The sequence below is a fragment of the Electrophorus electricus genome, chromosome 8 (genome assembly GCF_013358815.1).
Source record: "Electrophorus electricus isolate fEleEle1 chromosome 8, fEleEle1.pri, whole genome shotgun sequence".
Lineage (NCBI taxonomy): Eukaryota > Metazoa > Chordata > Actinopteri > Gymnotiformes > Gymnotidae > Electrophorus > Electrophorus electricus.
The window spans coordinates 8,915,546-8,939,557 of NC_049542.1; the positions used below are offsets into that span (position 1 = coordinate 8,915,546).

Sequence of the window (24,012 nt, forward strand, 5' to 3'; positions counted from 1 at the left end):
TGAACTGATGTGTTTGTGAACTTGGAAAGTTTTGAGACATGTAGTTGCATTCTGGGCCAGCTACAAGACTCTAGTGGGATGCACAGGGAGTTGCCTAGAGTGAGTTGGAGTGATCCAGTCTGGAAATGACAAGGCACTGGACAAGGAACTGAGTGGCCTCTCTGGAAAGAAATGGCTGTGTCCTGATGTTGTACAGGACAAACCTGCTTGTCAAGGTTGCACTAATAACATAAGCAGAAAATTATGGCTGGTTGTCCAGGATCACACCAATAAATAGCATATGTAAATCAGTCCCATGGTATTTATCTCGCTGACTAAGATAACGCTGAAAGATTATTACAATTTTCTTTTACATTACTCACATGCTCAAACCAACAAGACAACAAAGACCCACAGATCCAGCATGATTAAATGGAATACATTACAGCACAACAGTCAAGAACACTGAATCTAAAATATAAAACAGAACAATTATCGTTAGAGAGAAATGAGTCGGAAACTCGCAGTGGTCAGTAATGAAGGAGAAGCACAATGTGAGGACGGAATAATGTGATATTCCATATAGAGGGCATTTGAGGCAGGGTGACATTTATTGTTAGCAGTGTTGACTAGTGGTATTTTTGTGGTGACTGGCAAATGTGCTGCTTAATTACACATGCAAAAATAAAGAGGCCTGTAATACATTTTTACATTTTCTGCTAACCGTAAGACTAAGTGGCTGAAGCAGTCGACGCCCAGCCTTGAAAACCACGCTTTCCATCCAAATCTTTTACCTTCCCTCTAAACACATGCACTGGTATTAATATATAAAGGATGATCTCTGCCTTTACTCAAAACCTATGTGAATTATGTGTATTATGTGTATTCCAACTTCTTATATTTCTTCTACAACAGTACTACTCATGTGACTAGATGTGGGCATCGAGTTTCACTGCTGTTTGAATAAAAAGGGAAATGAATTCAAACATTTTGCTTAGTCATTTATGTTCAATATCTAGCCTAGCTGCTTGAAGAGATCCAGCATATGTCAAAATAGTAAGACATAGCCTAACATAGTTCCCCCCTACCCCTTAAGTTCCCCCTCCCTTTCTTTGCTAAAATTTGCTCCTTTTGTTTATTGAGGAATGCAAAGGATATCAGACACTTTCTCTCACTTAATCCTGACAAAACACAGGTGCTTCTATTAGGCCCAGAGACAGCTAGGTCCTCACTCTTTAATTACTTAATGAACCTGAATGGTCTCCCAATCACATCTTCTATAACAGTTAAAGATCTTGGAGTGATTATGGATCCCAGTCTCTCGTTCAAAGCTCATGTGAAATAGTATTTCTAGGACCACCTTTCTCCACCTCAGGAACATTGAAAAGATTAGCAACATACTCTACTCACATGATGCAGAAAAGCAAGTCATGATGCAGCAGCCAGAGTTCTTACTAGAACTAGAAAATGTGACCACATTGCTCCCATCTTAGCTACCTTACATTGGCTCCCAGTAAAATACTTCTAATGACCTATAAAGCACTGAAAGGTCTTGCCCCACAGGACCTTAGAGAACTCCTAGTGCATTATGACCTACCATGACTGCTTAGATCAAAAGGTGCAGGCTCTCTTCTAGTACCAAGAATAAGAAAATCTACTGCAGGGGCAGAGCCTTTTCCTATAAAGCTCCCACACTATGGAATAAACTTCCTGTAAATGTTCGAGACTCAGACACAGTCTTAATATTTAAAGCTAGGCTGAAAACCTACAGGGATTTTATTAACAGCCATGTACAGGTAAAGGTGTACATCTAGGGGTCCATGGGCATTGAGAGTTATGGTAAACTGGGATGTTATGATGCTGTCACTTTACCACTCTTTTGTCACTCAAGTTTGTTGACTGAGAGCGGCGGAGTGCTGATGTTCCAGGGTGCTCTCATAACTATCTTTTTAGCTGTGTTGCCATAGCTAGATCTGCCGGAGTCTATCTTTGCACATTATAGATACCTAATTTACACACCCTCATACATGGACATGCCTAATGATCTATTCTCTCTTTCTGCCAGGGTACACCTACCCCTGGTGTCATGATGTTACTATATAAATAAACTTGGCTTGAATTGTCTAAAGTAATTTAAGGAATTTAAAAACCAAGGAATATTTCAATGTTTATATAATACCTTTAAAGTCAGTGCTTGAACTGGGAGCAGTGGTTGAACAATAGGCACATGTGAGTCCAGGCCTACTTAGAACACAGTGTAAAGTGCGAAAAACTACTTTTAATCACACAGCAAATTCCGTTAAGGTGTGCAATAATGACTTACAAAAACGTCAAAATTGTGATATGCTCAAAATTTATTTTTACTGGGGTAAACAAAATACCTTTATTCCACTCACTAGCTTTTCGCAATGTTAGACGCTGACTAATTTCTCAGCTGCAGGAAGAGGTAATGTTAATGTCAATACATAATTTTAGAAAGAAATAATATTTTACTAAAAGTGTCAGTAATTGTTTTAAAAAAAAATTCGAATGCTAAATCAATCAACCATCACTACTGACGTTCGCTATCATAGCTAAGTTAGGTTAACCTACCTGGAAAGTTAATTAGCCACACATTCATGTAGTGTCCAACAGTCAAGAGTATATTCAGTTAACATTAATGTTTTAAAATTTCGTTATATTAGTTTATATATTATATATTAGAATTCCCGCGTGAAGTCTCAGTAATGTGTCAATCCTAGTGAGGTATGTGAACATGTAGATAGTAGCAGCTTGCATTTATTGTATATAAATAATATCCTGCGTAGCTGTACTTGCTTGTGATAAATGGCATTATTAGTGAAAAAGTGAAAGCAGATTTTTATTAGTCAGCTTTTGTTATTTGTTACAGATGTTTATTAGTCAGAGAGAGAGAGAGAGAGAGAGAGAGAGAGAGAGAGAGAGAGAGAGAGAGAGAGAGAGAGAGAATATGAGGATACTGACAGGTCAGAGGGAGCAGGTGACTTGAAGGTGAGTGAGAAAAGGAGCAAATATTGATAATGAAGATCCCATAATGCCATTACACTAGTCTGATCCTAATGACTCCTGTTAGCTTTGATATATGTATCAAGATTCTGTCTTGTCCCCATTTTACTGATGATATTTCTTTCCTGTCCACTCTGGTTCATTTTGAGTAAATGTGGAAGAGAGAGGGAGAGAGTATGAGGATACTGACAGAACAAGGAGAGCATGTGATATGGAGATGAGAAAAGATTAAGTATTGACATTACAACAGCCTCATCTTAATGTTAATTTAAGATATTTCTCTAATAATAATAATAATAATAATAATAATAATAATAGGGGCAGTGGTAGCTCAGTGGTTAAGGTACTCGACTAGCAATCAGAAGGTAGTCAAGCCCCACTGCTGCCAAGTCACCACTGTTGGGTCCCTGAGCAAGGCCCTTTACCTTCAATTGCTCAAATTGTACTCACTTTGGATAAAAGTGTCAGCTAAATGCTATACATATCATGAGTTTGTGAATTCCCTCTCCCCTGGGTAGATTTTGTCCATCCCAATGAACAGTTTGTCACAGTAGGCTGGCCATCCAGCAAGAGTGCACATACCCTGCATATACCCACTCACAGCACATTCCCCGGTCCCAATCATCAGCCTATTAATTCTACTCACCTGTTCCTTATTTTCTCTGTCCTTATTTAGGCCCAGTTTCCTTACGTCTGTGTTGCCCATTGTTGGACTACTGAGCCACATACTGAGCTTCCTCAGCCTACATCCTAGTCGCATCTGTTTCCTTTTTACTGCTGCGTTGCAGACTGTTGCCTTGTATTGTTTTAATCATGAAGAACAAAGACTCCTTTACTTTACCCTCACCTCTCGCTCTGTGTGTCGCCAGTGTCAGCCAGTTCATGGCTACAGCTGTGATTTTACACTTGCTTAATAGGCTATATTTTAAAGTATGTGCCCAGTACTCCTAAGAGGCATTCCAGAACTCATAATTTTTTTTATCACAATAAAACTTATCCTCTTGCAGGTAAAGCAAAGAAAAATGTTTTTTAAATAATAAAATTGTTCTTGACTCATGACCTCAACAGTTTATTTTTTAATAAGAACATAATTGTTACTGGTCACACATCTCAAAAGCTCTATAGGATCTGTTAAAAAGGATAATTAAAAAGCAACTTGATATGAGTAACCTAGGTAAGTTACTGTAAAGCTTCAACATGTCTCCAGTCACAGTTGCGTGCTTGCCCGCTGGGCAGAGGCTATTATCTCCATCATGTTATTAAATTCCTAGGTAAATGATGCTGCTTCCTACAGCGATGTCTGATATTTCATCTGTTCCATTCTTTTAACTAAATGGTTGTAAACAATGTTATGTGGTAAACAATGTTATTTGTTGATATATCAGTCTCTGCTCCTACAGTCAATAGTACTGAGCAGGCTGCAGTGGTAAGAACTGAGATGTGAAGGCCAATGTAGTTTCCTTCATGATAAGCATATAGGCTACACTGAATTTTATATATAACATTATTAGAAGCCTATCAGAACCACCACATTATGGTAAATTGCCATCATGTCAGCAGTTGACATATTAGTACGAAAGTGTGAGAAAACAATGCATACATAGGTGCACGTGGCACTTATTTAACAAATTCTTAAACAGGAGCAAATGACCCACAGAACGTAAGTGGCACTTCATAGAGATAGTGTTAAACACTAGTAACTGAAATGGTTAACCTGCCTGAAAAGCATAGACTGTTCTGTTCTGGATGCACGGTTCTTATTGTAGTCAAACGAAAGTCACTACAAGAACCGCTGCCCCCTGTTGAGAAATGCTAGTACAACAACACGACCTACAACAGAAAACAACGGCTTAACCGAGTTAGGGTTTAAACGGTTTTGAACATTTTATTTCGCGAATCGACTTACACTTACGTGTGTGGGAAAGTGTGGTTCAAAGGGAATTATTACACTTAGAACAATGTTGTTTATATATCCATTTGTAACTTGATATGGGAGAACAGCCAGTTGCACAGGTAGAACAACGAAAGTGGGCACTGAAGTCGAGGAAATTCCGTGGATGTAAGTGCGGCCCATAATCTAAGGAAGTGTACGAGGAGTAAGTTTCTTAGCTAACGGCTGTGTATTGTTCTGTTTCCTATATAAGGCTATATAAGGTTATAAGGATAACGACCACAAAAATGGTTAAATTATGTTAAACTAATACGCAGCTTGTATTTAGCACGTTTATTTCTCAGTGCTAACAAAGCTGCTAACCTACCCATGTTTTGTAAAACATTTAGCTTGCGTTAATGTCTAGTTAGACGATTGGGATGTTTGAAAAAGTGAAGAACTACGTGTCTTTCGGGTGTTGTGCAGCCGTGTTCATGATCACATTACTAGCTAATCAGCTAGCTAATATAACGCTCGGTTAACGAGGCTACTAAGTTATCCAGCCAAGATGTGCTCGTTCGCCTTCTCTGAGTAATGTTATTTAGCTAGCTATCCATGTTTCTTTAACGTCAGAGTTTTTCATAAAACCCTTAAATGTCAGTTTAAAGAACCAAGAGTACAAAAATCATTATTCATAACTGTTAGTTGTACTAGTTATTATTTATATGTTCAGTGTTGATTATTGCGTTGTGGAAACAAATAATGACGCAAACATGGAAACAAGCATTAATTTCTTGAAATAAAAAATCACACAAAACAAATATAAGAAGGGTTAGGGTTGTTGTTCTTCCTATTCAACAGACTGTCAACATGTCAGAGGATCCTCAGAGGAACTTCAGGTCAGCTTATTATGAAAAAATGGGCTTCAGGGGTGTGGAGGAGAAGAAATCACTCGAGATTCTCTTGAAGGACAATCCTCTCGGTAAGAGACAGTTTTTCTTAAGTTTACTCCTGGTTATGTTCTTCAGTCCCAGTTACCTGACAAATGGCTAAACAATCAGTATATTAGAAATCAATTTATTGTCAGCATTATCAGCATTATTGACTACCTGTCTGGGGTAGAAAGTGAAAGAAACCTTTTCAGTACGAGAATTTGATGGGCCAAAGTTGGAAAAGAACTGTTTGCAGTTGAAGCAAAGCACACTTTTAATGTTTGCCATAGGCTCATTAATGGGTACATTGCAAGGTTTTTGTTCTCCCACTGCTGGTGTCATATCCTGTATTGGCACCTCAGTAAATAATTCTGTATCAAATTATTTTTTTAATTCTCTGCATGCAATCAATGAGATACTACTACAAGAGCATTAGATCGGGATTCCATGTGTCTCACTTTCTTAATGCTGTGTGAAAGTAATTAGGCACAAATGTTTTCTTTTTGCTTCTCAGATGTGGAGAAGTTGAGTACATTCAGTCAGAGGTTTCCATTACCCTCCATGTACAGGATCCATGTATGGAAAATCCTTCTTGGTGAGAGTGCTCATGCACCTATAGACACACACTTTGTTAAACCTCACTAGTGTGCCTACCTATCTAATAGATTATGTAATATTATTTAATATCCATTTTTCACAGGTATTCTTCCTCCACACAGTGACTCGCACTCACTGGTGGCACGTTACCGACAAGAGCAGTATATGGACATGAGGGAGGCCCTTCTGGCCATGCGCTTTGTACACAAGGCTACGCCCAACACAGAGCTCTACTTGCGCATGTACCAGCTGGAAAACCAGCAACTGTCCCGCCGCTCAGAGCTTAAGCAGCCTGTAAGCATCTCCGTCTGCTCTCTGTGTGACACGCCTTTTAGCTGCAACTTGTAACTACCCATTTCTGAGCCTTACATGTGCATGTATGTTCTCATTTTCTGAGGGTGAAGAGGATGAACATTTTTTGGCTGTTGCCAAGGCGATGGGGGAGATTGCTGATGACCCAGTGGATTGTTACTGGCTGATTAGGTGCTTTGTCAGCCAGTTCAACCACAAGTTTGGTGACACTATACCTCATCTGGTGCGCATGCACATTAAGAAATGTGCTGCTTTTGAATATATGCTTACATTTTTCACTGTAACAAACAGGAATAATCTACCCTCTTGCCAGATTGTACCAGAGCTGAATAATCCAATATTCTTCCCCAGGATGGTGTACCAACTGCCTGGCTGTTGTAATTAGCCCCAGCCAGCAGGTAGAATGAATTATTGATGTATGAATTAACCAAAATCATGGCAGGGTCTTTACATTGAACCTGAATTTTTACATCTTTAAATTGTATCGCTGGGGAACTGCAGCCAGCTGCTAAGAGCTTTAAAGAATGTGTTGCTCCACAGGCAGCCCTGATTCATTTCACCTCTCCCTGTCTGTTTGTTGCAGCCCAAGAGTCTGGAGCATTTCCTCTCCCAGGAGGACAGTCGTCTGCTGGCACATCTGAAAGCTTCAGGCAGCCTGGCCGTGCTGCCTTACACTCTTTGGTTCAGGCGTTGCTTCGCTGGTTGCCTTCCAGAGTCCAGTCTTCTGAGGTCAGGACAAAAACACGTGCTGAACCTTCTGTGGGTCTTCACTCTCTGTCTTCTTCTCCTCTTCTACTGCAGAAAGTGATAGCAACCCTAAAGCAACACACCTGATCCAGCTAATAAAAGTCTGCTACTATCTCTGGTTGATGGAGGAGGGTGTTTTGGGGTTAGAATTAGAGCATTTGTGTAGCTTTCCTGGAAATGGGCTAGATACCTACTCTACCTAGGACTGGCAACTATATGATCTGCACAAACTCAGACATTATCCAATTAAACATTGTATTAGTTCATGCAATATTAATTATAAAATGAATTGATTGTACAGATGTCTTTGTTCATATTGAAGGAATTTTTGGCTGTGTGTGATTGCCCTACAGAGTATGGGACAAGGTGATAAGTGGCTCCTGTAAAATCCTGGTGTTTGTGGCTGTGGAGATTCTGCTGAGCTACAAGATCATGCTCCTGGGAATGAGTCGACCAGAAGCAGTTGAAAACTTCCTAAGCAATGTAAGAGTGCTCACGTGCATGTGCGTACAGATTTCACATACTGCTGTGTACAGGCTTGTCTGGTAGTACTGTAGTGAGCTCTAAATTCCCTATATGTGAATCATAATCAAAACAGATTTTAAATGAAAGTTTCACACTTTAATTAAGAGTCTAGTAGCCAGCGTTCGCCCCTCTGTGATCTTCATTTATTTTAAGTATGACATTTCTTTTTGATTATATTTATTATACCTTTCTGGTTCTGTGTAGATCCCTCAGGAGAACACTGACGCCATAGTGACCAAAGCCATAGACCTATGGCACAAGCACTGTGGGACCCCCATGCACCCCATTTAACACGTGTGGACACAGACTACTGTCGCGTGTGTCCTGAAGAGTGTGTGTTGTACATCACATCCTTTATTACTTTCAGCTTGTCCGGACAGCTGTTTATACCTTGACCCAGATGGTACAAGTACAGATTTCAGAAGTTCTTTTACCCCTCCCCCCCCATATAAGCACAGTATGAAATGGAACATGTGATGGCTTTAAATAATTGTTCATCTTAGCCACAGAGTTAGCCACAGGTGGTGCAGAGTTCATGTTTAAAAACCCACTCATTCCCTTCACTTACTTTAAATGGGTCTCTTTTTTAATAAGTTTTCTTTACATCAGAAACTGCATACATCATCCAGAGAGCAACAGTAAGTTTAGAACAAGACATGCACCGCCTCCTTTCATGGATTCTCTCAGCCAATAGCAGCAGAGGAGAGGAGCATTACAGCAAGACTGTAAACAAAACACGCCATTCAAAACACCAGTTAAACCCCCTCTTACGTGGATCCCTCTGAATATACTCAAGCTTGCCAGTGCCGTGCTAATTTAGTGTGTTCCCTATCATAGTCAAGTGAAATGTTTAAAGGATTTAAATATTGTCACAAACTGTATAACTTGTCAAGTTTTGTGTTCAGAATGGAAATACAAAAAACCCCCCCAATGTTATTACTGTTATTATTAATATTATTTTTGACTTGTCACAAACTTCGAAGGCCACTATTTTGGCCTGGATTTGGCAACACTGCTGCCTGTAAACAGAGCAGAGACAGATGGCAGATGTGTTCCAAATGCTACCTCACGCCCTCTGAAGTGCACGTCATTGGAGTGCCCTGCTTCCTAAGAGCAGAGGACATTCATCTGAAGCATGCACTACTAGAGAGCTTCTCAGGCATGAGGCATTGAAATGTCCCTTGGACACAGCTCGACAGTTGAGACCCACAATTAAAATGAATACATGGATGTGAAGATACCAGATTTTCAGTACTATTCAGGATAAATTATTCCTAGGTCCTGTCACTCAGCGCAGTATTCAAAGAAAGGGCTTCCTCTCTCATTGTCAGCAGGTGGATGAAAGCATTTGTTGCCCTCAGATTTTTGTTTGGGGACATCACAGATGTACAGTATTGTGACTACGAACAGACATAGACCTCATAAATAAAAGACATCATAATCTAAGATGAAAAACTGTTGAAAGTAGTGTCAAATTATATCAAAATTCCTTTATGTTTCCATGTTGTTGTAGGACATGGGGGGAGGGGAGAGATAATTCCCAGCATGGTGCCACGTGCACAGATTTATACTCACATTATTTGTATTGTCAACCATTGCCACAGAATAAAATAGCTCATTTTATACTGTACTGCCAGAGCACTAAAGAATACCTAATTTCCACTTTCAGACAAACGCACGCACACACTTCAGGAGAGTCTGAACTGGTCACTAAAGGCAGGGAGGGGAGACTCCAGGCAGGTTGTCTTAGGCTGTAGTGCTCCTGGCTTTTAGGAGCAGGTCTGTTTGTTCCACCCATTGCTGATCAGAGCGGCAGCATAGTATCTTGGTTTAGCTGCACTGTGGAATCTCTGCATGGACTTATTCCAGCACATTCCCAGACCAGAGACTCGGTGCAGCCCTGAGGGGGCTGTCATTGGTAATGCCCTGTGCTGCTGCTCAGCAGTCAGCACTATGGTCGGTGAAACCTGTACCAGAGGTAAAAGCTTGGTAAGCATATGCTTATGGGAAGGTCACATCTGTGTATGTATGTTTTATGGGAAGGTTGTGTCTATTGGTATGTCTTATGGGACGGTCGCGTCTGTGTGTGTGTCTTATGGGGAGGTCATGTCGGTGTGTGCATGTTTTATGGGAAGGTCGCATCTGTGTGCATATGCCTTATGGGAAGGTCGCGTCTGTGTTCTTATGTCTTATGGGAAGGTCGCGTCTGTGTTCTTATGTCTTATGGGAAGGTCGCGTCTGTGTTCTTATGTCTCATGGGAAGGTCGCGTCTGTGTACGTATGTCTCATGGGAAGATCGCGTCTGTGTACGTATGTCTCATGGGAAGGTCACCTCTGTGTGCGTATGTCTCATGGGAAGGTCACCTCTGTGTGCGTATGTCTCATGGGAAGGTCACCTCTGTGCGTATGTCTCATGGGAAGGTCACCTCTGTGTGCGTATGTCTCATGGGAAGGTCACCTCTGTGTGCGTATGTCTCATGAAGGTCACCTCTGTGTGCGTATGTCTTAGCACTCACCTGGTTAGATGTCGACTCGACTCGTGCACCTCCATCTCTGTGCTTTTGAACTCATTGAGCTCTTTCCTGATGGCAGCCTATGAGGGACCCAAAAAAAAAAAGCAAATCCATAAACCAAGGGTAGTGAGCTCATCCCTTCTGACAATACCACTGCCTTCTCTACAAAGGTTTTCAGAAGGGAGATGATATTAGAAGACCACTACAAGCTTGCTCATGGTCAAAGGAGCTCCCTCCGGTAAGGAGATGATGTGCAGCCCAGTATGAACCCTGTGGTTGAGGGGAATGGTTTTTACCCTAGAAGAGCATTGGATGTGCGGCTGCCACATGGAAGAGTGTGCTTGCCAAAGGACAAGGGCATGTGACTGTTACACAGCAGGGTAAATGAGTGTTCTGACTGCCATGTCAGGGAGCTGGCTTTTTGGTCTGATGGCAAATGTGTGCTCTGACACATGTTTGCTACGAAGGAAGACCAGCTTTGAGGTGGGCATCTGATCACCAACCTCTATTGTCTCTGAAACCACTACTGCTCTCAGTCCTATCAAGAGGACTTGGAGGGTATCAGGAGTGTGTGGGGAGACCTTGTCTGCAGCCGTGAGGCGTGTCCAGGGTTTGTCAGCCCGCCGGTCATAGTCCTGAGCTTCAGCCACCTCCACATAGTCACTGAACCGAATGAGGATCTTGGCTTCCCTTAACTCTTCCACTGTAGGCCTCTGGCTCAGCTGATCAGAGATACAGGGAGATGCATGTGAACACAGCACCACATAATACCTACTGCAGCAAAATTGTAAAATCCATCAGAATGACCCATAAACCTCAGCATGTCGTACAACTCCAGTGTAACCTGTGCCACAGACTCAGACAAGGACATAGGTTGCTATAGAAACTATCTAAAGCCAGCATCTGTTCTCTCAGCTCACCTTTCGGGACAATCGCTTCTTTAGCTCGCGCTTCTCTTCAAGCTCTTCCTGCTCGTTACGAGCTATCAGAGAAAGAGAAGAGCAAGGAGAGATTTGTCTGCCTGGAATTGTGTCTGTGTATTACATGCCTGTATCATGAGAACATCATGGTGCACTTGCAGGTTTTACTCAGACTGTGCTTTAGAGCAGGAAAAACTAAAACAAAAAACTGGTGACTTGGAACCCACTGGTTTGTGCTAACTGTTGTGCCCTTGTGAGACTCCATGTTTAGAGATGCTTCATTGAGCTGTTGTTTGTATAGCATTTGATCAGTATGTGAGTATGTGTTTGTGTTCAGGAGTGTGTGTCCATGTGTGTTGCCCACGTTTCAGAATATTCCGCTGCTCCAGCTCCTCTACTGTTGGTCTCTGACTTAGTCTCCTGCAAACAGAAAACCAGGTCACAAACACTGCAAACATTCTGGCCAAACTCTCAAGTTGCAGTGAACAGTTTTGTGTTTTTGTGCCTGGGTTTTGAATGAGATCGGACCGTGTTAGTTTTGTGCCAATCTGCTGCCTGGACTCCAGTCTCTCCTGGTCAGTCATCATGGGCAAGATATTCTTATCCTCCAGCTCTCTTTTGGATGGCCGGTTGCTCAGTTTTATTGCCAGTGAATCTTTCCTCAGGATCCTCATAGCCAAGGTGCCTGCTCGCACAGGTGGATTTAAGCAGTATTTCATATTCCATACTCCTAATAGTATTCGCCTGTGTGTGGCCTCTCTCAGGTCTAAATGGCAGAGAGTACCTTTGGTATACTAAATACACAAAATGTGAAATCCACTTCTTTAGACATAACTTTTGTCAATACATAGCATGCCAAGAGAAAGCAGACACCCACTTGTAAACAAAGAGTCGTCATCATCTTCTTCCTCCTCATCATCTTCATTGCGTGTGTGCAAGCTGTACATGTGTGCACTGGGTGTGAGGAGGCTGGGCGGCTGTGTGGTGAGAGCATGCACGGTGGGCGAAGCTTGGTTCGGCATGTCCCGGTTCTCTTTCTCGTCCTCACTCTCGATCAGCACAGAGGGCACAACCTGCAGCACCGAACTACATTCCACAGAGCAAAAAAGGTCAGACACACACACACACACACACACACACACACTGATAATCTCTCACCTCTCCAGTCTTTGCATGGTGAGCGCGAGAGTTTTGTTGAGCTCCTCAATGATGCGGCTGGGGGGGTGGAGGGAAAGGGGGAGCGTGGCGTACTGCAGAGGGTGTGGGTGTGCAAGGGAATGTGCAAGCGGGTGTGCAAGAGAGTGCGGGTGCCCATGTGTGCTCATGGGCTGTGAGCACTTGAGCTGCAGGGAGGGCCCCGGCTCACAGATCATCACTTTTTTTGGAGGGAGAGGCGGAGAGAGTTTTCCTATTGTGTCTAGAGAAAGAAAGAGACAGGCTGTGTTGTGCAAATAAGGTAATCTATGTGTATCAGTGTGAAAGAGCGACAGAACGAGTCTGAAGGTGTGTGTACCTGTTAAATGGTTAGGTATTCTGCTGTAGGGTTTGGGAGGTAAGGCAGGAGGCTGCTTCAGCACTGCTGGTTTCGTGTGTGGCACATCCACACCATCACTTGGCAAAGGTACAGGTTTCACTGGAGGCGTGGCTGGAGCGGGCTTGGGGGTGTAGCCAGTTAGGCACACCTCCGTTTCCCCTGACAACTGAGGTTCTGGAGCTGTAAAGACAAAAGAACAAAAAATTATTATGAGGAATTTTCATTTTAACCATTATTTGATAGAAATAGCAAAGATATAGTAATAATCATATAATGAGGCTCTGGTAAAAAAAAAAACAACAATTAAAAAAAATAAAAGAATATATATATATATATATATATATATATATATATATATATATATATATATATATATATATATATATTTTAATAATAATAATAATAATACAGTAATTCAGTAGCATTAGTCACTCATTGAATGAATAGTCTTTCAAGAGGAAAGTTGATGAACAGTTGCTCTTTTTGCCTTATATACCTGTTCCAGTTGCATTGTTCTCTTGGGTCTCAGATACAGTACTAATGACCATCAGTCTGTCCAGCTCAGACACACACATATGGCCGGTTTCTACTGCTACCTCCTCTGTCATACAGACATACAAGAGGAGAAAAGAGAGAGAGACACAGTTGATGTGACACAATCTCAGGGAAATATGATCGAAAAACTGGATGACATGGCAGGAAGGGGCATATAACAACGTATTCCAGGATTTTTTGGTTTTGATTTGGGTTGCCATGTGTGTGAATGTGTTTACCCTTCTCATTAACCTCCTTCAAAACTCCTCTCTTTATTAGCTCCTCTCTGCTCTGCCGTGTGGACATCTTCCTCTCCAGGACTAAACAAATGACAACGACCATCTGTCACACATTAGCAGATGCCAACAGGGTGTAGGGACTCTCAATTGCTATTTGTGGCACATTTATAAATGTATGGGTGTGTGTGCGTGTGTGCGTGTGTGTGTGTGTGCGTGTGTGTGTGTGTGCGTGTGTGTGTGTGTGCGTGTGTGTGTATCTCTACCTGCAGATGTCTGTTTAAACTTGTCACTCTTTTTTTTCCTCCATTTCCATGGCTTGAAGAGCCTCCCTAGGCTCGCTAGCTTACTCCGCCTCCGAATGGGTGGAGTGTGGGTGCCCGGCACCAGCGAATCAGAGCGCATTGCAGCCAGTCGCTCTGCCCCCTCCACTGTAAAGAAGGAGCCAGTCAGTAAAATGGGTAAATGTACAGTATACAGAGCAAGTCATTACCAAAGTCAAAAAGTTCTGAAATGGAGTTTCAAGTTTTTAGATTTATTCTCAAATATAAACAATGTAGAATATTAACAAAAAAAGCATACCAAGTACATTTACAACCTCAATATATTAAATTGTTCTTGTTATTAACAATAGTAGGTTTAGTAATAGTGGTAATAGTAACATTATTTGGCTTATAAAATCATATAAATTAATTACCCTAAATACCCACAAACATATTATCAAAGTCAATTAGATGTTTCCCGGGAGGGTGGGATAAATCATTATTTAAAAATAAATAAATTTTATATATTCTGTATATTCCTTAACAGAAACATTATTATTACTATTGTTAACGCTAGTATTTAAAGCCCTTGGGGGGTGGAACGGTCACTCTTCTTTTAAAGAGACTCGGAGGCTCACGTGCATTAGTCTCAACTGGAAGAAATATCCGCCGTGCCCCACAGATTTACCCCACTGAAGACAGTGTGAATGCGATTTCTTATTAGAAATTACAGCTCAATTCCTCTCAGATGTTCAAATAGACAAAACCGGCATTGGAACCGAAAATACGCTTGCAAATAAAGTTCAACGCGAAAGACAGCTTGGTACCATTTCTTATGACATGTTTGAAACATTTTTCAGTACGCGTATCTTTCCAAACTGCGCGCTCCGCTGGTCAACCTCGCATGGCTGATGAAAATCCAAACACTTTTTGTTCATCTAGATCCATCAAGCTTGGACTGGTTGCCGTTGCCGGTGAATACTCACCGTCTCGCAGATCGTTTCCGCGGCTGCAGTTGCTGCAGATGTGTTTGATATGTCCCGAAATCATGAAAGGCGTGTTATTGTTGTGCGGAGCTGCTGGTTGCCGCACTTTGCCCAGACCGAATGCTCTCCGTTTATGCGGCTTCTCAGCTGGCATGCATGTAGAAGATGGCTCCTCTCTAGCGCGATATACCAACCATGTACCGTGCGTAGCGATGTACGCGGGACCCGCCATGGATGAGGCTGTCAGAGCTGTCTATTCGTCAGACGCGGTGCAGGAGTGGGGAGCAAGCAGGACAATTTGCGCTTGGGCCTTTACGATCATCCCGGAGATTGGGTGCCACCCTGAGCGCTTAAACAGCGTCTGACGTCCTCCGACGTCAGAGACGAAAAAGGCCCACCTGGCTATGATTGACTAGATGTATAGGCTACAAACACATACTGACATACCCTCCGACGTCAGCTACTTTTTTGATTTTCTTCTTTTATTTTTCTTAATGCTGGCTTTTAAATCCACGTCAGTGTCGCCGTGCTTATTATTTACAGACTGTAGATTAACTTCATATTATTGTCTACAGTCTCAGGAATAAGCCGTCTGATGCGCTATAGTAGCAAAACTTAAAAAAAAAATAGATGTGACGTAATTTACTGCTGGCGCAGGTATGCGGGGTGGCTCAAACAACGCGGAGCAGGAGCCTATTCACTGCCTGCGTGGGCACATTGAAGTCAAATCTTTCAATTTCCATGGACTTCATTTCCAAGTCTTCCGGAAAGCACAGGCTGTGCATTTTAAACAGAATAGAACGGCGCCGTTTTTGGGCTACACGATTCATCTGTTAACAGAACTGGACACCATCACGCTTTTGACTTCAGCATAACTGAGAGACAGTTATTATTTTGAATAAACCTGATACAAAATACTGAATTCCTTGTGCAAAAGATTTTAAAATTGCGTTTTAGTGTGTTATTATTATATATTTATGACATTTCAGTAACCTCTCAAGGGACGTGCACCAACAACATTAACAGTTCGTATTAAAGTCAAAATGACAAAGGAGTATCTCATTCCAGGCCAATGAAATAACACATCCCATGCTCTCACTTACACTCTGTCTAGTCAGTGTAATGGAGTGGCATGGGCTCAGTGCATGTATAGCACGTGACATAACTCAAACATTCATTTTCAAATAAAATATCTAGTTGGAGATGACATTACTTTATATCATGTTTACAGCTAATGCCTGTAGCGCAGTTTTAGAAATGAATGTTGCCTACACTACTCCGGAACTAGCAAACATTTATTATAGCTGTAGCTCAAAAATGTAAACCTGAATCTGTGTAGACAGTGAGATGGTCTTCTCCAGCCCCTGGGTTACATTTTATACATGAGAACTATACGACCTTTCTCAGCCCAGATTCCAGCAATTAGTTTTCCAATCATCTGGACATACTCATTCTGCAGCATTATATTGCTGGTTTCAACAATGTCACCTTTAAATCCAGACACCAGTATATATGTGTATTAATCCTGTGAAGGGTATGGTTTGCCACCGGTTGAGTAAAATGCTTAATAAAATATCCTGTCCCCTTTCCACTAATGGTAGTGAAAGTCCAGGCAATACCTCAACATCGAAGCACGCTCTCGTATCCCCCTAAAGTTCCTCTCTCTCTCTCTCTCTCTCTCCCTCTCTCTCTCCCTCTCTCTCTCTCTAATATCACTGTAAGGAGTTGCTAGCAGTTGCCATGCTTCCATTGTACTCATGTACTCATGCATGTTTGAAAAGAGAGTAAATACTGTATGGATTAAAGCGACACAGACAAACACCTGAGTGATCTCAGTGAGTACATGTCTGATTACGTTTTAAGAGCACATCTGAATTCTTATTTCTGTCACAGTAAAGCTTGTCTCTTGTCTTTACTGATGACCAGTACAAATAAACAGCATGTCAGCCATCCAGCAATTCAACCATAAAAGCAAAAAGAAGTTTTAGCTCAGAGGTATGTCAGAATGCTTTCTTTGCCAGACTTTCTTTTGCCACCTGTGATATGAACCTCAGCTCAGAATTAAACCGTTCCACTGTCTCCAGGCTTTCTAGTGTTGGCTAACACAGGCTTGGTTAGACGTTCTCACAAGACATGTTTTGTTCCTTACAATAACTATGCTGAAGGGAGAGAAAATATCTTCTGGTCCAGCCCTTAATTATTTATATAACATTAAATATAAGTAATTGTAATTTAACTTATTCTACTACTTTCTTATGTGTGAGTACTCATAAAGACACATAAAGACAAAAAATCAATATGACACTGTCTCTGTCATCTAAGCCATACAGAGCTTTTATTTATGCTGCATACAATGGTAAAAATATGTCTATGTGACCCTAATGCTCTGGCTTGATACATCTGAATAGAAGTAAGTTGTCTGGCATAGCAGCCTATTGATTAATCTACATTCTTATATCACACACACACACACACACACACACACACACAGACATACCCTCCGGAACTAGCTAATATCTCTCTCTCCCTCCTATCCTCTCTCAACCCAACATACAAGCACACCAGATGCAAGGTTCAGTGGGAACAAAGGTTTCCTGCGGGCTGTCTGTGAGTATCAAATCTCCTGCCTGAGAGTATCTCTCTGACCTCAACAAACACACAAAGACATCCACACACAAAGACATCCACGTACATATTACCATGAAACATAAAGCAGACATCTAACTCTTATCTTAATACTAGAGAAACTATAACTACCCATTGCTTGCCTGATGTTCTCACAAAGGATAAACACATGCAAATATGGATGCCCACATAATTATTCAGTTTTATCACTCTCTTTCACACACACACACACACACACACACACACACACACACACACACACACTCAGATGGCTATGCACTCTCTCCTTATCTATCTAACTTATTATCTATCTAGCTCATTAAAGAATAAATATTAGGACATAATTAAACAGATGATGATGAGTGTCTTTCTCTGTGGCAGTGGAATAGTTTGGATTTCCCAATGCACTGGATACATTTTCCTGTGTCAGAACAGTAAAGCCTTTAGGGTGCATGTTTTTGTTAGCGATGACAGCAAAGATTGATGAGTGAGATGTCTCGGTTTCCTTTTAGTTCCTCTTTCAAGATGATGTAATACACTTTCATTGGCTGTACTATCAGTAGTGATGCCCTACATATAACATCTGAAGAATTAAATATATGTTGTCATAATGTCTTAAGCACCACTGTCATATTATGACACTATTAACCAGTTGGGTTTTTTTTGTTGTTGTTGTTGTTTTTTTTTTTTGGGGGGGGGGGGGGTTGTGGCTATATTCTGATTCATTTAATTTCTGTGTTAACATAGAACTCTGTTCCAAAATGCTCTTCTGAAGGTAGGCAGAGCTGTCACTATTACTGCCCACAAACATACACATATATTAATAAAACAGTGACTGAGGGGGACAAATCTTAAGGACAGAGAGGACTGATACACAAGCTGAAATTGAAGAAGAGGATGAAAAAGTTACTTAATACTCAAATAGTTTCTTGAGGGTGTGTTTTTAGTGTATAAATAGTTCATGACTACATTGCAGCCAAATGTTAGGAAAGCGTGCTCAGAGTCAAAGCACAAGTAGACAGTTTCAGAACCACGATTTACTGGACAGCTCCGAGCCACGCTGCCTCGGCAAATCCCATCACGAGATGACGGCACCATTAAAAACACGCAAGACAAGGGTGCTAAATCGCCATGGCAACCCTGATTACAAACAAGCTTGAGGTTGTAGGTGTTCAATTATTTAATCGTTTGCCGCAAACAAGCGCACGTGCTTGGGTTTGGTACTAGTTTTTCGGACATGAGCGTTCTTGATACACTATGTATTCTGCCAGTATAGGGCATGTACTATAATGAACTACAGTCCGCACTGTTGAAGGTATTTAAGCGTTCATGCGGATTGTAGGCTCTTTGCTGAACGTAACAAATATACATTCTCTAAAATTTTGCAATTTCGTGCCTGGAATTTTTAGGGAATTGCGCCATATCAATATCATATAATATTTCAGCTTCGGCTTTCTCTATCCTGAACTTCCCCTGAACTGGCTTTTCACAGTATCTCGTGTGGCACGACACGGCGGTTTGTGACAGCGTATGCCGCGTGCTGAATCCTCGCCGCCTTCAAAATGCTCAGGATGAAACCCGTGAGTCACCGTTTGTGGGGCAAACAGGGAGCCCCCACTGACTGCACAGTGCACTGAGTCAGCGATGCTACTCTGGGGAGACTATGATCACAATGGTTTTCATTTCAGCTGCAATTCTTTAATGACAATGCATAAAGCATCGGATCGCGTACACAGTGACATTACAAAATTGGAGGAATCACCTTTCGGCTACAGAGGTAACATGGCTTCTGTGTCACACAGACACACACACGTGTCCGCTGCACATCTTACCTGTCTGCTGGGTGTACGAGAGTCTCGCCTCGTTGAGGTAGGGGGTGTCGCTCTTAGATCGCGCTCTTCTGATGGGCCGGCGGTCCACACCGTCCTCGGGAGCCGCCGCCATTGAGGCTCCGTCCGAGACGTCCTCCGTGGATCGCGGCTGTCACGGTGCCGCTGCTGCTTACGCACGAGGTGGGGTGGGGGGTGGGGGGTAAGAAGCGAGTGTGGAAACGGAGAGAAGCGACCCCCTCCTAGCCGACACGGCACGAGAGATAAAAGACTCCGGACGGAAACGAATCCCGCCCTTTACTAGCAACGTAGATTAGCGAGATGGGAGAGAATATGTCCGTATTTTGAACGATGCCAATCACCAGAGATATCTCTCCGCTGTAGCTTCATAGAGTACTTTAATTTAGCAACCGGGATGGCGATGAAAAGCGACCGTGCAGTGGATCATCGATTAAAAATACATTGGCTCTATAATTATCTCTAAACGACCGATAGTTCATCCGTTCTTGTTCTAACAAATGGACTGCATCGTAATATTCCCACTGTCCCTCATATCACCAACACTAGTAAAAAAAACAGTCGGATATACACAGCATGCCCTCAGAAATGGGGACAGTATTGATTCCTGGTATAATCTTGTATGTTTTAACTCGCTCAAGCTTTGCGACCATAGCTGAACTCTTCAACCTCGGTTCGTCCAAGTCCGATGTGACGTCATCTGATTTGTCTCGAGACAGAAATAATGTTTAAGTGCTTATTTTCATTTATGTGGGCCCCAAGTCTGTATTTGGTTCAACTTCAAGATGGAAATGATTGCAGCGAATTTCGATGTCACTTTTGTTTTGGTCAGTTATACATCTTTTTGACTTACACATGTGAATTCCTTTCAAGACTTTCACAGGCCTATAGCTTCACTGTCTGGTCTTGGTTCCTCTCTAGTTTATTTCTTTATTCCTTCGAAGTCCATTACAATGACACTGTCATCCATTGCTGCCCATTTAGGCATTTGGACCCGAATCTCTGTTGAACTCATTTATAACAATGTCAACTGTGAAAAGGGCTTAAAAAATGGATTGTTGAAGAACACTATGTACATCAAGTAAATGGTAAAAATGACTGCCTTGCTAACCCTCTGTGGTTATTTGAGTCTGTGAATTTGATTCTCCTATCTGGGAAATGCTAAGCCTTCCTGAAAATGGAAAACTTGAATTTAGATTTGAACATGTGATTGGACATTAATACGTCTGGGTCTGATGTCAACAATATATCAAAGATAAGATCAAACCAGGACAAATGTACAGAGATCAGGAGAATGAGGACTTTTGCTTACCAATGTATTTTGAATACATGCATGTCTACTTTGATTCTTTGTAGAGAGAATAAGATACATCAAAGAATCTTGCATAACTACCATGAAAATAACTTTTATGTGAATACTGAATGCATATAAGTGATTCTGGTCCATAGGAACATTTCAAAAATTCTGATATTATGTCTGCTAAGCTTGCATTGAGAGAGTATGTGTACTGATCACTGCTGCTCTCTGCTTGTCTATAGCATTACAGCTTAGCAGTGCATTAAATTCTGAAAAGAAGGAGTAACAACACAGAGGCCTAGCTATTAACAGGAATGTGGTCAATGTGTGCATTATTATACATACTAGTGTTAATAATGCTTCTCGGACACTTCCTCAACAAAACGGTGGTGAAAGGTTTGCAGGCATCGCATGTCTTACAGTGCATACTGTAAGTAAAACAGAGGGAGAGGGGAGAGGGAGAGGGAGAGAGAGAGAGAGAAAGAGAGAGAGAGAGAGAGAGAGAGAGAGGAGGAGAGAGAGAAAGAGAGAGAGAGAGGGGGGGGAGAGGGGGAGAGAGATATTGGGAGAAAGAGTAGGAGAGAGAAAGAGAGTTGGAAAAAGGGAGAGAGGCAACTGAATAGGTTTCTTATGGTATTTCTAGTGAACAGACCTATATTTGGGGTAATAGGTAATTTGCTTAGAGTCGTCAGTAATTGGTTTAGAGTAAGCAAGACCTATTGAGAATACTCAGTGATCTGTATAGAGTATTCTATGCAATGGTCTCAAAGAAAAAAAGGTTTTTTGCAGCACATAAAGGAAAATAAATGTTGCTACCAACTCTCTAAAAGTTTGGTTTTTGGGTTTAGGATACATCCATTTAAACATTAAGAACCTAAGAACATTTTAGTTTTCTGAGGTTCTTTAGGGCTTTTTGAGGATAGCAAGTTCAGAACTCTCCACCAAATAAAACAGGTGTGTGAAACCTCACAAGGTTTTGCACATTAATATCAGAAAGGCACACTTTAGAGAACACAAGGGATAATACAGTCACTTCTTAGCGGTTTAACCCAGAACCCTGAAATCATTCTGTCTGAAATTTTTTTTTTAGTTTAAGAACATGTCACCTGTTTGAGTTTGGGATGATGTCTACTAGATTCTGGAACTGCTCCTCTGCTGAAGGGGAGCTGGTCTTCTTTCTTGATATGGACATGCTTAATGATTTAAACTGCTTTCACTGCTGGTATGGTGGCACGATCTGAGATCATTACTCCTACCTTGATGTCTGTCCTTCCACTAAATGGAAAGACATATCTCTCATGTGCTCTCATGTGCTCACGCACACATGCATACGCACACACACACACACACACACACACACACACACACACACACAACTTCTGAACTGTGGTTACTGAGGTTAAAGAAAATTAACTGCAGTAAAATGACTAATGACTCATTAAAGAATGTGCACATAAATTTACTCTGCTCCAGAACAAGGGTCAAGAGCAAACACAAAGTAGTGAACAAAATACACAATACAAATATAAATACAAAATACAGTACAGGTGCAAATTAGTGGAAACACCAAAGGAAGGGTCAACTCATAATTAAATACTGTAACATTTTAAAATCATATTCATTTTTTAAAATTCTCAAGGCATATGTAAGAAATCTAATAACCCTGGTTGAAACAATTGGCTGCTGGAAAATGATAAAGGCAAAAATCAAATAAACAAAGTAAAAAACACCTCAATAACAATAACAATAACAATTACAATAAAGTCTGGAAACCACTTAACTAAGTCAATGTTAGAAAAACATTGTATAATTATGTAACATTATATAATTATTTTGTTCACCTAAACACAACTTCAGTAACAGATTTACCATGGAAAAAAAACCTCAGAAGATTTTAGACAGTCTGTTTATACATTAAGATTTACACTTTTAAATTCACAATGTGAAGATTGATGAATTAATACTAACTCACTAGTCAGCATCAGATTTGTATAATCAAAGGTTTTCGCATTTAAGAAACCCAGGACACAAAACTGCCCTTTAGACCTTTTCTTTAATGTCTTAGCTGACATGAAATTTGCCTTTTGAGAAATATTCTATAACAATTTTATATCTTATACAACAATAACCTGATATAAAGAGCAAAATCCATAGTTCAAGTAAACCACTTAATGTAATATAGTTTTTCATTCTCATTTCTTTATCCATGTTTTCCTTCATGTTTTAACCCAAATCACCTATTCTTAGCAGGACACAATGACACTAGCCATGCTGCACTGTGGAATACATTTTTTAAAAGATGTTCAAAATGTGTATGACATCATTTTAAGAAGGATAGAAGCTCCTCTGTCCTTCTTAAAGACTGAAGGAAAGCCACTGTTCTGTTGCGTTTGCCTGAGGTATTCACACATTCACACTTTTTCTTTCTCTCACACGCACGCATGCAGGCACACACGTCTTTCTGTTCATAAGCATGTGTTTAATAGAATTGTGATTTAGAGACATAGTATAGTGTTTAGAGACATAATAAGTAGTGTGTGAGTGTGTGTGTGTGTTTGAAAATGTGAGACCTTAAATAAAATTGTGTGTATATGTACATTAAAAGAAATACGAGACATTACATAAAACTGTACATGTATGTGTATGCACAATAAAATATAAGACAATCATAAAACGACATTTATTAGCGTCATGTGTATTACTATCTGTCTGTGTGTAGGTAGGCAGGGGTCCTTAAAGGACGAAATGTATGTGTGCATGTTGGGGAGTTGGTAGGGACAGTGTGTACCATTTTCATGACTTGCTGCTACACTGGATCTTGTATCCCACTCTGTAAGCTTGTAGATACACACGTACTTGGTTTATCCTGTGAAAACCCAAAAGCAGAGGCCATGCACATGTGAAATATTGCTTTTGCATGGATGTGCACAATTGCTTTTGCATGCATGTAACTCCTGTGTTACCTGTACTTTGTGCAGATCTGCACCCCTAGAGGTCCACAGCGATCAGCGTAACTCTCCCGGACCCCCTTACGCACTGCCCGGGCCATGCTCACCACCGTGGTCACAACCGGACACGTCCTAATACAGAGAAAAACAGACACACAGTAGAGGCTGTTGGCATGCAATGGGCTCTGAGAAGAAACAGGTGAGACATGAGTTTATGACTTGTGATTTTAACATATGTATGATGTATGTTTTGCAGTATGTCTGTGTGAGTTTTATTTGGTGCTCTGAGCTCTGTAGGATTTTAGAACATATATATTAAAAAA

General features: G+C 41.2%; 3 protein-coding genes across 5 annotated transcripts in view; 1 reads left to right on the top strand and 2 right to left on the bottom strand.

The window, feature by feature from the left end:
- Window positions 1–4,794: 4,794 nt before the first annotated feature.
- On the top strand, window positions 4,795–8,922 carry tbc1d7 (TBC1 domain family, member 7). 2 transcript variants are annotated; one of them, XM_027001040.2, is made up of 8 exons: window positions 4,795–5,099; window positions 5,735–5,855; window positions 6,320–6,400; window positions 6,506–6,696; window positions 6,800–6,937; window positions 7,298–7,443; window positions 7,815–7,944; window positions 8,191–8,922. In XM_027001040.2, the coding sequence occupies exons 2-8, from the start codon at window positions 5,744–5,746 to the stop codon at window positions 8,275–8,277; spliced, it is 885 nt and encodes a 294-aa protein (XP_026856841.2). In that variant the 5' UTR covers window positions 4,795–5,099; window positions 5,735–5,743; the 3' UTR covers window positions 8,278–8,922. The 2 variants fall into 2 exon arrangements, with proteins under 2 accessions (XP_026856841.2, XP_026856836.2); XM_027001035.2 differs by having other exon boundaries at window positions 4,795–5,062.
- On the bottom strand, window positions 8,551–19,719 carry phactr1 (phosphatase and actin regulator 1). 2 transcript variants are annotated; one of them, XM_027001022.2, is made up of 13 exons: window positions 19,430–19,719; window positions 13,990–14,154; window positions 13,727–13,807; window positions 13,450–13,554; window positions 12,933–13,133; window positions 12,578–12,836; window positions 12,297–12,505; window positions 11,948–12,104; window positions 11,784–11,839; window positions 11,420–11,481; window positions 11,081–11,221; window positions 10,503–10,579; window positions 8,551–9,953 (listed from the first exon to the last, which is right to left on the bottom strand). In XM_027001022.2, exons 1-13 carry the CDS (start codon window positions 19,539–19,541, stop codon window positions 9,938–9,940), a joined length of 1,641 nt encoding a protein of 546 aa, XP_026856823.1. In that variant the 5' UTR covers window positions 19,542–19,719; the 3' UTR covers window positions 8,551–9,937. The 2 variants fall into 2 exon arrangements, with proteins under 2 accessions (XP_026856823.1, XP_026856814.2); XM_027001013.2 differs by lacking the exon at window positions 19,430–19,719 and adding an exon at window positions 14,973–15,547.
- Window positions 19,720–23,324: 3,605 nt separating this feature from the next.
- si:ch211-221n20.8 (fibrillin-2) overlaps window positions 23,325–24,012 on the bottom strand; it is a 9,772-nt gene continuing 9,084 nt past the window's right edge. The window contains exons 19-20 of the mRNA XM_026999888.2: window positions 23,705–23,821; window positions 23,325–23,607 (exon numbers count right to left, since the gene is read on the bottom strand). Of these exons, the coding sequence (XP_026855689.2) occupies window positions 23,535–23,607; window positions 23,705–23,821 (190 nt within the window). The 3' untranslated portion in view covers window positions 23,325–23,534. The remainder of the gene's footprint in view (window positions 23,608–23,704; window positions 23,822–24,012) is intronic.